General features: G+C 34.2%; 1 protein-coding gene and 2 long non-coding RNA genes across 3 annotated transcripts; 1 reads left to right on the top strand and 2 right to left on the bottom strand.

Annotated features, from left to right (window-relative positions):
- Nucleotides 1-156: 156 nt before the first annotated feature.
- LOC113719201 (uncharacterized) lies at nt 157-4,408 on the bottom strand. The gene is made up of 3 exons (XR_011825407.1): nt 4,141-4,408; nt 771-899; nt 157-310 (listed from the first exon to the last, which is right to left on the bottom strand). It is a non-coding gene; the product is annotated as an uncharacterized lncRNA (long non-coding RNA).
- A 2,238-nt stretch (nt 4,409-6,646) lies between these two features.
- On the bottom strand, nt 6,647-10,077 carry LOC113732494 (uncharacterized). Its single transcript, XR_011825764.1, has 3 exons — nt 9,841-10,077; nt 7,972-8,050; nt 6,647-6,830 (listed from the first exon to the last, which is right to left on the bottom strand). It is a non-coding gene; the product is annotated as an uncharacterized lncRNA (long non-coding RNA).
- Nucleotides 10,078-13,970: 3,893 nt separating this feature from the next.
- On the top strand, nt 13,971-14,780 carry LOC113718374 (abscisic acid receptor PYL4-like). Its single transcript, XM_027243283.1, has 2 exons — nt 13,971-13,975; nt 14,285-14,780. Exons 1-2 carry the CDS (start codon nt 13,971-13,973, stop codon nt 14,778-14,780), a joined length of 501 nt encoding a protein of 166 aa, XP_027099084.1.
- Nucleotides 14,781-15,140: the final 360 nt, after the last annotated feature.

Genomic DNA, 15,140 nt, shown 5'->3' with positions numbered 1-15,140 from the left:
TCACCAAAATAAAAAAGAATATGTCATTACTAAGCTATTAAAGTCATGATTAAGCTTGCCATCACCTAGAAAATGATATATAAAAAATAATTTGAGAGCATGTGTATTCGTTTTGTGCTGATTAAAACAACTAAAAATGAGTTTTGAACCCCGATCAAAAAAAAATTGCAAAAGGTGATCCTCATACATTCCCTGTGGTTAAGCACTTTTTAAGATACACTGTTTGTAGATACACATCCTCACGCTTATTCTTGTCATCTACCTCTGTTGGAGTAAATACTACAGCAAAAAACCATGCTCCTCTGGTATACTAAACAACAAAAAATAGTTAAGATGTTTAGTATATACAGTATGGTTGATTCGGAAGTCCTTTGGTACACTAAACAACAAATGATCAAACATCCGAGTTCATCAATTTCCCAAATGCCAACCATGAATATGTGCAATTTCAAAACTGAACTAAAAAAACCTTCCTCACCACGGACCACTGTATGTCACAGGGATGGAGCTATCATAAGGTATTTTCTTTACCCATTCCCTTTCTTTATAGTAACATATTTTTTTTAACTAAACTTGTTCTTATTATTTCATGCATATAAGTCATATTACCTATTCTTGCAGACAAATCTCCACCCTCTTCATTTTCTTTGTAGATTTACAGGTAGTTATATCTGTATATTTTTGAGGGATTTGCAGGTAGTTATACATTATAATTTGCATTATCGGTAGAAGCATGCGTATAAACTAAAATACCAGACTTAAACTATTACCAGGTTCTCCAAAGTCATCGGCGGCATCTTTCCTCTCCATACTGCTGCCAAGTTCCTCCTCTGTACTTACTGATATTCTCATCCCTTTAGCTGACATATTCGCATCCAAACACTCAAAGATCTGAAATACTGCAAAGAGTATTTAACCATATAACTGGTCGACATCTCACAGAACATAAATGTGACTTAACTTGAATTATTAACCTATTTAGCTTTACATACAGAACAAGACATGTAAGAAAATGTACTGCAGTTACCGGTGACAAGATACTAAGCTGATTTTTACACTTTACACCCTCTAGATGCAAGCAGGCTTTCCCATTGAGATAGTTCATATATATAAAATTGTACGAACCGATCAGATCAACCAAACCCCGAAAAAAAATATGATGGTGAAAAATATCATTCATGCTGATTCTGCACAAGTTCGGTTGCATAAGTATATAAAAGCCAAAGGCAATTGTCTTCAAGAACTGCATTTCACTTAACTGCAATTTCTCTGCTAAAAATCACATCAGACAATTACGTCAGAATTGCTCCCAAACTCGAGTATTCTGCCCCTAGACCGTTGTACAATCAATTTCTGATTTATCCTTGTGCTAATTGTCACTCTTTTGAACAAGATTTCATAAATTAATACAGCTATCAAGATGGAACCTAATTAGAAAAAAATTTCTAATCCAAGATGCATTCTTCTAAAATCAAAAGTGCTAAAAGTCAATCAGATTTTGTGCAAATCAATGGAAAAAAAAAACCATAAAGAATAACGACAGATCACCACCAGCTAGACCAGATGCCATTTCTGCGCCAGTTTTCATGAGAAAACTGTTTACCTAGAATAGCCATGCATAAAAAATTCACCAATGAATAACTTTAACTCCTTCATGGATGGCCTAACAAACCTAGGTGTCTGGGTACGTGTCCGGTGGAAGATGAAGAATGTACTGGGCTTCAGCCCCCGGGCACCAGAACATCTTATGGCAGGAACTTGAGGCAATGAACCCCAACATTTCAATTAAAAGCCCTTCCATCAAAGTCAATATATAAGCCCGGGGTCTCAAACAACGACCAAAGTGTCCTCCACTGTCAGTTTACCAAACACTCATAATACGTAAATACCTATAAGCAACTAAAGCACCATAAATTTTAATTCTACTGAAATATGTAGAACTTAAACTTTTAACAAATACCTCAAGATCCTAAAAAGGTTACCCATTCTTCAAAGTTGGTAAACTCAATATTCAGCCAAGTTCCCATGATTATATAAATCTAATCTTCCCTTAAACTCTTTATTGGTTACATCAGTCGTGAATAGAATGTCCTAAGAAAACAGTCAGCACACACAGCTTTTATAAAAACTCCATTAAGTCAAAAGAATAGAATGTCGCAAGCACTAGATGCACACCTTCGCATTCTCCAAGTTAGTTCACTCTTTGCCTCCCTTTTGCAACACACAAAGGTCCAAAAAATAAAAACGATACAGGCTTTGCAGAGGACTTCAAATATAACTGAAACTCATTCATTTCATTCACATGGTAATAAGCCTCAGCAATGCTTGGCTTCTGGTGTAAATATATCCAAAAACAATTCCAAAAAGGCGTCTGCCACAAGTTTTTAAGCTAACTCTAAATCATCCACCTATTATTTGGTTCCTTATAGCTCTAGAATAGTGCAAAATCCCATGCTTACACAAGTTCCTTTAAGTATGAACAAAAGACAATTATCCAAAGCTGCTGCAATGAAGAATGCCTTTCTATTGTTGAAAGCAAAAATGATGCTTACATATCTACTACTCAAGACCTCGTGCTACATGACTCACAATCAGCCATATAATACATGCACAGAATATCCGATGTCTCAAATGCCTTACAAAATTGGACTCATGATTTTCTCCTCCAAGAATTATGATCACTTAAGACCATGTCATTCTCTAGAGAAATATAATCATACCCTTATTTATTTGCTTTTATATTTATAAATTTTTTTCTTACAGTAGAAAATATTGCATATCTTCTATCTATTGTTTTTGTTCTATTTTCAAAGCAAACAATGCAAAGCTTCTGTATTAGTAAGGTGAATTTGTTCTTAGCCGAAATGAGTTAACTTATGTACAAGCTTAAGCTAACTACGTATCCATAAGCCTCTTCAAATTTGAGGAAAATGGTAACTCTTTCATATATATAAACTGGAAAGATATGGGTGACAAAGAACTTAACCAGTGTTGCATTTTGGATGAAGAATCATGTCAGTTACTCAAGAAGGCACTGCAGACTTAAATGGAGTCACTTGATCGAATCAAGTGACAAATGACAGAGTGAGCAACACAAGGTGAATAAGACATGTAAACAAGGAATAAACCATACTAATCTGTGACCTAACAATGCACTAATTACAGATAAATGGATGAGCGGAAGATCAAAAGCAAAAAAGATTCCAGTTACTAGACTCAGATGTTAATAACCTATTGGCAGGATTATTGACATCTTATCCTTCTGTTTGTCTGCCAACTGAAATCTTAATCAAGTTTAGAACCCAAAAATCATAAACGTTTTTCCTAGACTAAGTTCAACAGATGGAAACTGTGTCGACTGCATTATTCTCTCAGTTTTCTCTCAAATGAAGGCTATTAGCATTACACTTCAGTTCCGAACACTTCTCAAGTTTAAAACAGTAAACAACTTTAGTTTGTTTGTTTTTCCCCCCTCTTTAATACCTAACACATTTGAACAACACAATATTTCTGTACCTACCTGCTGCATAGCTCCCCACTTCTCCAAACTTCATAAGTTTTATCTATTAGTCGCCATCCCATTCGCTGTTTACTTATGCTTGATAATTCAATATCTCTTTGTTTAGAAACCAATTCCATAACACTGCTGCTTTTCATCTTACACCAAAACATTTACAGCTGCAAACACATTATATAGGCAATTCAAGTCCACTACAGTCTTGTTCACTTACAAATATCCCAAGTTACCAAACTTGGCCAGAAATTAAGAATCCCACAAAACCAACTTCAATATACCAATTCAACAGTCCTGATTCTTAAGTCAGCATGAATTTTCTTTATGTCTAAAATTTCCTTATTTTGACATTGAAAACTGGAAAGAACTAAAACCAGCAGAAGTTATTACCCTTTCAAGAATTGACGTGGCTTCTTTTGTTGCACTCTTTTCCCTCTCCGCATAACAAAGAAAGCATTTTTTTTTTCCAATCACCATATTGCCCATACTAACCCAAATAATGAAATTCAAATTTTTCAAAAACCCGGATGCAAATTCCATAAATAAATGCGAATGAAGTACGAAATAACAAAACAGAAAATTAAAAAAAAATAACTTTCTGCGTAGGAGGGGAAGGGAGGCCTTACTGATGGGGCAGGAGATAGGAAGCCGGAGTGGGAATGATTGAGGAGAGAAGAAGGGGCGTTGTTGTCAAAACGATGAATTCTGATCATTCACAGCAGAGTGCTGCTCTCAGGGCTTCAGCTCCTCCTTGGTTTTTAGTTTCACTCTGACTACTTCTTCTGCTCCTCTTTGTGTTGTCCGAAGCATTTCAGCCATTTAAGTTCCAGTATTTATCTCGCCTCCTTCCCCGCCCCCCCCGGGGCCTTTCTTCTCATCCGGTGGCGGGGCCACCCCTTCAAATTTGCGTATAAACGAGTTTTTATACTACCCAGTTCTCTCCCACTTAGGCCCTGTTTGTTACGAGTTTTTTAAAAATTTTAACTATATTAATCTCAAAAAATTTCTCAAAATTTTTAAACTATACATTTCAAAATATTCAAAAATTTACGCACTTTAAAAATTTTTAAAAAACTTCTACAGTAAATTACAGTAAAATTTTAGATAAATACCCAAAAAACTCACTTGCTAAACAGGTTACTAAAAGCATACTACTGTTTAATTCTTAAATTTTTCAGTCCTTATAGCCAAATTCTAACCCTATAGAATTATTCTAGATATTAGTGAAGGGATAACGCAGTTCCTTACTTAGCATTAGCATAACCGGGAATCTTCACAGTTTATTCTTGGCATGAAGCAATTTTATTTATTTGGTTGAAGGTAGATTTTAAATCTTTAAAGGGCGGGGGGGGGGGGGGGGGGGGGGGGATGGCGAATGAGTCAAATAACTTGACTCAACTCTAGTAAATTCTTTCTCTATTTTTCGTAGTGCACATCTGAATGCACCACACGTGTTTTTATTTATTTACAAGAGTTAGGATTAGTCAAATTTAAAATGATCACGTCTCATTCTAATAGATGAAAACATATGTTATCCATCTACATATGTATTGTGAAAAATGGAGAGAGATTTCATTAGAGAGGAGTACAAATGAGATATCTTGAATTCGAAACCTTCTACTTACACTTTTAAAAAAAATTCTTAAAGTCACCCGACTGATAAGTTGCAAATTTTGTCATTAAATTTATGAATATTTTCTCCTTGATTTTAGTCCATATTGCATTAATTGATGGATTCTACTTATATTTAGTAATCGGTGATAATTGTAAGGATCTAGAGCAAAAAGAAATTAAAGATGTAATTTTTAATGGAACTTCTATGCAAATTAGCGTGGACCGTCAACGTTTAACCTTGCATGTTTGGGAAATTTGGGATTTGGCACATGATCTCCAATTTTAAATTGAGGTCGCAATAATCAAAACTTTTGACCGAATGATAGTCTTCTACTTTTATTAGGATACTAATTTATCTATCTTTTACCACATCTTGAAAAAGATTGGTTAATTTTATTAGGATGTAGACTTTGTTTCGGAGTAGTAGTTGTAGCAGAGACAGGGAACGATGCAACAAAACATCATCGTTGTCACTCTTTTCTTTCGTGAAAAAGCCAAATTAACGCGAGACTTTTGCTTTTCTTGTCAGAAGAAATAAGAAACAATGTTTTACTTTTCTTTTCCTGTGGATTTCATCACATTTTTGAAGAATGGCCGTGGAAATTACTTCTACTATTTCCCGTGCGATTTCTTCGGTGGAGATGAACTAAGCTTTTCATTCTAATCAAGAAATAACGGAAGATTTGATTCAACTAAAATTATGAGAACAAATTGATTACATTTATTTCTTTTATTTAGTGGTATTTATATGTTCCCTGGTTTAATTTCTTGTGCCTGTTATGTTATTTGAATATCAAGGGTCCGGTATTTGAATTAATCTAATAACCTAAAACTAATTAGTGCAGTTAAATCTGTAATTGTTTAATTGCTTTAAACTAGTGATAATTGACATGATTGGATTTCTGTTAGGGGAACATATGGGTTATTTAAAATAACTCATAACTCTCGTAGCATGTTATTTGGTTAGAACATGATTTCTCTAATTGTTAAAGCAATTGAAAAATAGAACTCTAAGGTTGTACTTAGGTTATTTCTTGATTAGAGCAGTGGTTAATGGTCGTACTTTAATCACCAATACAGTAAGGAGAAGTTGATTGTCATCACTTATTTGACAGTTATAACTTGTTTATCAGTGAGTAAATGAAATTATTATTGCATCAGTGATAAATTGAGTGAACCATCTTTGAAGTCATTTCTTGGCTAGAGTTCGTTTATTATTGATTCAATTTCAATTGATTATAATTTAGTCCTTTTATCTGAGTTGTTTAATATTCTCAATTTTATAAAAATTCCCTGTACTCTGGGCTCTAGAAGAAATGAAGTTTTCTAGTCCCTGTGGATTCGACCCTGCTCACCGCTATATACAAAATTTATATTTTACTCAAGTAAGTATTTATTATTATACAGGCTCGACTGTTACGCCCCCACTTCTCCCTAAGGCGAACCAAAGGGTATCCGCGGGACGCCTGCCCAGCTCTCGCCAGGACTCACTACAATCCATCATTCAAAAGCTCGAAATACTTTAAGTAACCTCAATACATAATTAAAGTACTTCAAATATCTCACACTTACAATTATGCAGCTTTCAAGCTTAAATACAACCCAACGGAAAAGGGTACAATAGCCATCCGTTACAATATAACTTAAAGTCTCCAAAAGAAAACAATCTAGTACTACTCACGAGCACCCTTGGTCTCGAACCCTGTAAAAGAAAATCACAACGTGGGATGAGCTACACAGCCCAGTGAGGTTCCAAGACACTCTAACAGTTCAAATAAATCAATTAAGTTGGGCATATCATATGCATGGCTCAAGGTTACACAATGGCATGTTATCATGAGGTGATAATCATTGTACGGGTAATTTGAGACATTTATCATGGTGTGAGACATTAGCATGTATAGTTCACGAGTGATTGGAGCTTATTACAGGCATAGCTCAGGATTTCATGTTGGCATTTTAGCACGAAACAATCATCATGATACAAGGTAAACATATACTGTAGGATACGGTGTTCCAGTGGAACTCTGTCGGTCATCTGCACCTTATGACTTCCGGATCCCCACGGTACGGTCTGGCCATCGCCTTATCCCTCCAGTGGTAATACTCGAGTATACCGAAACGGTGTCCCAAGGTTCCAACCTACCCGACCGAGCCCAGTCCTGGCTCGAGTAGGTTAGTAACGATGAGCAGGGCCCAATTCAGCTTAGAGCTTACAACATGCACAAGTAATCAAGTAATTCGGCAAAAGGTAAAATTCATCATTTGAGTAGGTCGAGTGAGGTAAAGTACACACTCGCCTAACAATGATGGACAGCTTTATATAACATGCGATTCATGATAATCAAGTGATCAAGTAAGTTGGTGATCACGTAAGCAGATAATCAAGTGAGCAAGTAGCCGAATGGATTAGAAAACGGTAAGTAAACACGGTAAACGGTGAACGGTGGTAATTACGGTTAATTGGTAGACATATGTCATTTTAATAGGCCACCATTGGCCGTTTTTCACTTTTTCCACATAAGAGTCGAGGAGATTCACTCCAACCGACTTATGCTGTCATAGCATAATTAATCATTTAAACACATCATGTAGATATGCTCTCCAAGCACTTCATATCTAGTATTTCAAGTAATCACATAAATATGCTCTTTAAGCATTTCATATCGAATAGTTCAAATATACATATTTCAGGTATTTCATGTCGAGTAATTCAAGTATACCTTATTCAGATATGCATGAGTGTGGTAAATACTTAACATATAGCACTTAACACTTAATAATCATGGGTTATGCATGTCATAGACTTATTCCAATTACGTATTCCTATATGGAACACTCACCTATAGCAACAAGAGAGTAATACTCAAACAAATGTCTAGGCGTCCACTTCGAGTTCCTCTTGAAGGTCCCCTTGAGCGCCTGGGCAAATAACCATTAACTATTATACACTATCACTTAGAACCCCTACTTATCAAAGAAGGTTATACAATCTAAGGGGAATTCATTAATTGGGCCTTAATTATTAATAATCGAGACTCAAGAGTAAAGTTTTAAAGTCTAAAGAGAGAGACTAATATTTTCCATGAAATCGAGTTCAAAATGTTCAATCGGTATCGAGAAAAGAAGGCAAGTTTCCAAAATCTCATTTTCTAAGAAATTGACAAATTTCAGCTTTGGGTGTCAATTTAGAAAAATCGTATCTTGCACTATGTAGGTCCATAATTAGAAAGCTTGATACCTTTGGAAACTTCTTCAAAAGCACTAAAAGTTCCTAGAAGATACTTTTCCATGATTCCAAACGGAAGATATTCAAAAATTGACTCAAAGTTGCTGCTTGGGACCATTATGACAGTTTCGGGGTTGGTTTTTGACCAACTTTGAAAATCCAGCAAAATTCACACAATACGAACTAGCCTCCGAAATTTAGAACTCAATTAGAGCTACAATCAAAGTTTAAAACAAAATAAACGGAACAAGAATCAAAGTTTTGAGCGCCAAGATATAGCAGCTCAAAGTTGGCTAAAATTTCCTCCTCGATCAAGAATTTCCAGATTTAAACATGAACTTTGGGACGTTGGTTGAACACTGAAACGGACTTGGAATGGCACCAAATTTAGCAGTATTACACTACCATATAGGGGTTATTCCTCTGCAAATTTTCAAGCAAAATCTAGCACGAAGAGTCAATTAACAAAACTGTTGAAGTTTTCAAGAATTTCCAAGGCAATCTGCCTCGTACCTTTGTTTTCCTTTTCTCAAACATTTGGCCACTAAAAACCTCTCAAATATGGTTCATTTGCATAGATAATGTCTAAGAAACATCCAAGCTGTATTTGGTAGGTGATTTATACCAAGAATTTCGAAATAACAAGTCCCAAATCATTGTTAGTTACAAATCTGTCCAAGTGGAAAATTCTATCACTGTAGCTGTTTCTAACTTTGTCCACAACTCACTCAATTCAACTTGGAATTGGACGTGGTTGATGGCGTTGGAAAGCTCTCTCATAAAGCTGAATTTTCTCAGAAGAAACCATTTTCAAATTCCATTCACAAACAGCTCGTTTTTGAGCATGAAGATACAAGTCCTGTCCTGTCTCCTGGAGAGAAACGAAACAGGACAGTGATTTTCAATCGAATGGTGTTGCTCACTCAAGTAGAACTAGAATGTGAATTTGGTACCAATGGAAAGCTGAGAATGTCTAGTTTCAAATGCCACTGACGGCACTCAATTTCGACATCGGAGTAAAGAGTTATAACCGATACAAGATGACTGCCTGGGCAATACGGGATTCATTTTCCAGTTTTACTAACTTTGGAAATCAACTCATTTAACCAACCAAATCATGTTATTTTTCAATGAAATTTTGTACACATTCACAATAACATGTAAACAATATAATCAAGTCATTAGAACCTCAAAATTGTGCACAAAAATGGTCGGACAAGGCAGGGGTAAAACGGTCACTTTTGCTCCAAGCACCTCCTATGATTTTCTACCAACAATACAACATTAATCCACTAATTTAAGCACTAAACCACCATTAAATCCATCATCAAGCATGAGATCAGTCCTCAAGACAAAGGTGGGAGTTCATAGAGCCCACCCATTTCATTTTACACCATAAACAAGCTACCCAAATGCAAATACTACCTTATACATGTAAGATGATCTTCATAAAGCAAGATTTAAGTGTTGGATTAACACCTACTTGATTAGAGGATGAAGGCAGAAATTTTGGCCCCTTAGATGCTCAAGAAAACGTTGGATAGCAGCTCCTTTTCTTAGCTCAATGGGATCTCTAAATGTTTAGTTAAGTGTAGTTCGAATTTGGAGTGAATTGGAAGAGGTTTGATGAAGATTTGATGAAGGAAAAATGAAGAACTTGGTCTTGTTTTTCGTTGGAGTTGCACGGCTGGAACGAAGAAGGAAAAGAAGAGTTGCACGGCTGTTTGAGGTGATAAAGTGGAGGGTTTTGATCTGGTGTGATGCACCCATGTGAAACTAAAATGTGTGGCTCTCATTGATTCAAAGGTTAACTCTTTTTCCCGCGCGTTTCGTATTCGATTCCTCTCGAATTTGTTTCACTGGTGCACTAAACCTCTAATGCACTTATATTCATATAAATATTATTCACTCTCAATCGTCCCAAAATAAGGGTCTAAAGTTCCTAAATTTAAATCGCGCGTATAAAAACGCGTATCTCCAATTTAAGCGCGATAACGCGAAACTTCCGAGAAATTCTTATAACGATAGTACTAATAACTATCACTTGAGTATTTAAACATTAAAATGCCTAATTTAGGTCCATTGTACATGTCTCCAATATTTCAAACCTATTGTACTCTCAATCGATCAAGATTTCCAAAGACGTGTTCACTATTTTCACTAAACGAGCTTCCGGAAATTAATTTTTGAAACAAGTCATTTTAAAAATATAATGAAACTATATTTTCATGTAATTAGGTCTCAAGAGCTTAGAAAATAATATTCGGAGCAAAAGGCCAAATAAATAATTAAATAAGCTAGAAATAGGAGATTAAGTAAGTAAATTTTGCGAGTCCTCACATCGACACATGTCACGACTAAACTCCATTTCCGCAAATCCTGTCTCATGTCCTTGATCACTTTTAATATGTAAAACCATATGCATGGTCCTAATTCAAAATAGTAAGGTATAGCATAGAACAACTCAATGGAAAGCTTATGATTTACCCATTTAAACACAGGAAATTTTGCAAAAAATTGAAATTAAAAAAAAACAACAAAACTTTGAACTATATGTTACTAGCTTTACCAAAATTTTTTGGAGCAAGTTTTGTCTAGAAAATTTAGTGTCATTTAATTAATTCAAATGTGCAATTTTTTTTTACCAATGCGTCTAAACATGTTATTATCTGAATCTATTAATTTTAAGTGCTGAATTGGGTTACCAAATAAGACCTAATGCTTAACAATTCAACAACTTAACTTAATGGAATTCAAACTTCAAACTTCAGTTTTCAAATTTTAATTTTATCAAACACACCTCTCTTTTACCCAAATTCTACCAAACAAAATTTTTCTACGTATTACCACCCTCACAATTCACAAAGTCATTTTAATAATTGAATCTATAGACTAATGTCAGTCGGTTGGGCCGTTGTGTGATATCAAAGGTGAAAAAAAAAACCACATGTGTGCACAAAAATAAAACAAAAAAAAGGTGTAGATTTTTCTTTTGGAAAAACGGAGAATTGTAGTTTTAGTCTCCATTTTTAGCATATGTGCTAAATTAGTTTCTAATGTTCCGAAAAAAATAAATTTGGTTCTCAAAGCTTTTGGTAGTAGGTACATTCAACAATGACGAAAACTCAACAATGACTAAGGTCAAAATCTAATTACTGTTATTTAACAATTTTGATTTTGTACTTTTGGACCATAATGTTTGAAATTTTAATCATTTCAGTCGCTTAAGTTTTCAATAGTGATATTGAGGGTGTTAGGATAAATAAGATGCGAATTACAAGGCAATTGTCTTAAATGGGTACTTGCATTTCTAATTAAACTTTTTATTTTTTACTTCATTTATTCATGCCACTAATGTCTCATACACTTCTTCCCTTTGGTATAATTGGTCTCAAATTTGGTTTTATATATGTGATTATTGTTTTATACTATTAGCAATTAACTGATGATTAACCCATAATGACTAAAAGCACTTCATATTAGTATTTATGTTTGCTAGTTTTTATAATTACAATTCCTAACTATAACAATTCAAGGCCTATATGCACAGGTCATTAGCATGAATGATAATAAATTTTATATTAATACTAGAATTTTCCTTTTTTTATTTTATATATTATGTATATATTGTCATTTGATTGTAACTTATTAAGAAAAAAAGCTCTTTAGTTCAGCAACGTTATTATGTTGATATAAAGCGTTTTTATGAAATTTTATAGGAATTTAGGATGACATTTGTCATATCTTTAGTTCAATTCACAACTTTAGAATTAATTGGATATATGATTATTGAAAAATTCTTGGTTTTATATACTTTTTAATGAACTGTTACTGGTTCCTATATAGTTTTAATTCTGTGGTTCTGTAGATATTAAATTAGTTTAAAACTTAACAATTATAGTAATTATATTAAGGAAATTAAGGAGTTTTAAGTGAGCTTGAGTTAGTCAAAATTAAACTTATAATCCGAATATTTTGTTAGTCAAGCATGAGTTTCATATTTATCACTTCAAATCTCATAATTCGAAATCCAAAAGTGGTACTAACTATATGAGCCGAATCTGAGTTTGTTAAACCTCACTTTAGATGGCTCAATTGACAGGCCTAAATCCTTCCGTTTTTTTATTTAAATGAAATTAAATTTAAACCTATAGTTTAGTACTTGTATTCTTTTGTACCCAAACTGCCTTTTGACCTTTGAAATAAATTACCGAAAATACTACAAGTTACCTTCACCTTGATTAGAATTATGTCGAGTAATCATGAGAGTCAAGTCACATAATCGATTTTGTTGTCTGGGTTCTATTTTTATTTTTTATTTTTTTATTCTAACTGCAAAAAAGGTTCCTAATCGCAATACTACTATGATTGATCATGGAAGTATATTGTTTGGATTGCATTTTCTGAAAGGGTATATTGTAACACCTTTTTAGATGTGATTTATATGAAGTAAAAAGATCATTGAAAAAATGTATCAAGGGAATATTCCCAAAATATTTGAGATTTTTGTCCAGAGAATGGCAATCCAAAAAAGCCAGTATATTAGCATACTACTACAAATTGACTTCTTTTCTACAAATATATTATTTTTATAACTTAAACTATCCCAAAAATAGATCTCTAATCAAAATATTGAATTGTTATGTTCAAACTTGTAACATATATGCTTCTAATAAAACAAGAAAAAAAATGAAAAAGTTCAATATTTAAAAGGAGGGTAAAATATAAAAAACTCCCCAGTCGTTAAGCTAACCTACAGAAAAGTCTCTTATGATTTCAAATCATAAATTTTGACCTCTCATGGTTTGAACTAATTTGAGATAGTAATGGAAATCGTCAAAACTAGCGGAGGTAGACGAAATGACACAATTACCCTAATGTATATAAGCAATAAAAGACCTTCTAACAACCATCCTATTAAGCAAACTCACGGAAAAGCTCCCTGTGATTAAACCAATCTGTGGAAAAAAACCCCCCATGGTTACATGTAATTTTGATTTATTTATTTTGTGTATAGGAATAGGATAAGCTGTATTTGGTAGTTTCTAGTTATTTATTTATGTATAGAAATAAGATGAGTTTTATTTGAGAATTTTCATTTATTTATTTTATATATAGAAATAAAGATGAGTTATATTGGGAGTTTTTTTGAAAATTTTATGAGTTCTAAGGTGTTTAATAGGTATATCAACTAAAAATTTCAATTTAAAAAATTATTTTTCATGTCAAGCAACCTCAAACTCATTAATTCAAATGATTTTTGCCGATTTTCACATTAATTCAAACCATGAGATTTGGATTGTATGATTTGAAACTATAAGGGTTTTTTTTGTAGGTTTGATTAATCATGGTGGGGGAAAGGGAGGGGGGCTTTTCTATATTATAACTCTAGGAGTATAATATGTATATCAATTGAAAATTTATTTATTTCCAGTATAAATACTCGCAAAAGAAGCGCGTGTATTTCAAACCCGTTAATTCAAACGATTTCCATCACTTTTTTAAATTAGTTCAAACCATAAGTTACCGGAGTGTATGCTTAGAAACTACATGGGGTTTTTTTGTATTTTCACTTAACCTTAAGGGGCTTTTCTATATTTTATCCAATTGTTAATGGCGTAATTCGATCAACCCAAATTTAGCAGAACGGATGGTTTGCCAGCCAGCCTGCCACTGCCACCTGATATCCAATCCTTTTCCACATAGGAAATCATAATCCTAATCCTTCCTTATTTTCGCAATAATCCTTCTCCTCTTAGGAATTGGAGCAATTTCTCCTACGCCTATAAATACACAGTCACTATTCTTCTAACTTCCTCACAGAAGAGAAACTCCTTCATCGTTTTCATTGAAGATATTGTTAAAAAATTTCCTCCCACGCCCCCTTCCACAACCATGGTTTTTTAGCTTCCCCCAACCATTTCCAGAGACCACAACCCTGTTTTGCAGCCGAACGAATGTTCATCTACTTTGTTCCAAACTATCGCAGCTCCTGCCTCCGTCGTTTGGGCTCTGGTTTCCGACTTTGAAAATCCTCAACGCTACAAGCCGTTCGTGAGATCCTGCAGAATCATAGATGGCCAGGCGAACCAAGTCGGATGTTTACGCCGTGTGGATGTCGCGTCAGGACTTCCAGCCTCTTATAGCATCGAGCGGCTGGAGATTCTTGATCATGATCAGCGCATCTTCGGGTTCAGCATTGTCAGCGGCGACCACCGGTTGTCGAACTATCGCTCGATCATGAGCCTACACCCCAATGGCGGCGATGAGACGGTGGTTGTGGAGACGTACGTGATTGATGCGGCCGAGGCCAACACGAAAGAAGAGACGTGTGCCTTTGTGGATACGATCGTGAAACTGAACTTGAGGACCCTTTCCAGAGTTGCTGAGGATTTGGCGGGCAAAGCGCAACAACAGGTTTGAAAATTTCAATTTGTTTCGCTGGTTTTTTTGTTTATTAGCTAGGAAGAGAATTAGAAATTTCAAAAAACAATGTAAAAATAAAAAAGACAAAAAATAAAAAAAGATTTTGGTTTCCTCTTTTTTATCCCTTTTTTATTTGCTAAAAATACATTGAAAAAAAATCCAAAAAAGCAAAAAAGATTTTGGCTTCTTTTTTTTCGTTTACTTTTCTTTGGTAGGAAAAGAATTTTCAAAAAAATTGAAAAATAAAAAAAGTGAAAAAGATTTTCTTTTCTTTTTTTTTTCTTTTTTATATGCAAGCAAAGAACAAAAAAATTGAAAAAAAAGACCAAAAAAAAATCCAAAAAGCCAAAAAAGCAC

Source organism: Coffea arabica, chromosome 11e, assembly GCF_036785885.1.
Source record: "Coffea arabica cultivar ET-39 chromosome 11e, Coffea Arabica ET-39 HiFi, whole genome shotgun sequence".
NCBI classification, from domain to species: Eukaryota; Viridiplantae; Streptophyta; class Magnoliopsida; order Gentianales; family Rubiaceae; genus Coffea; species Coffea arabica.
The sequence above is the reverse complement of the archived record's forward strand: the minus strand, read 5'-3'. Positions and strand labels throughout refer to the sequence as shown.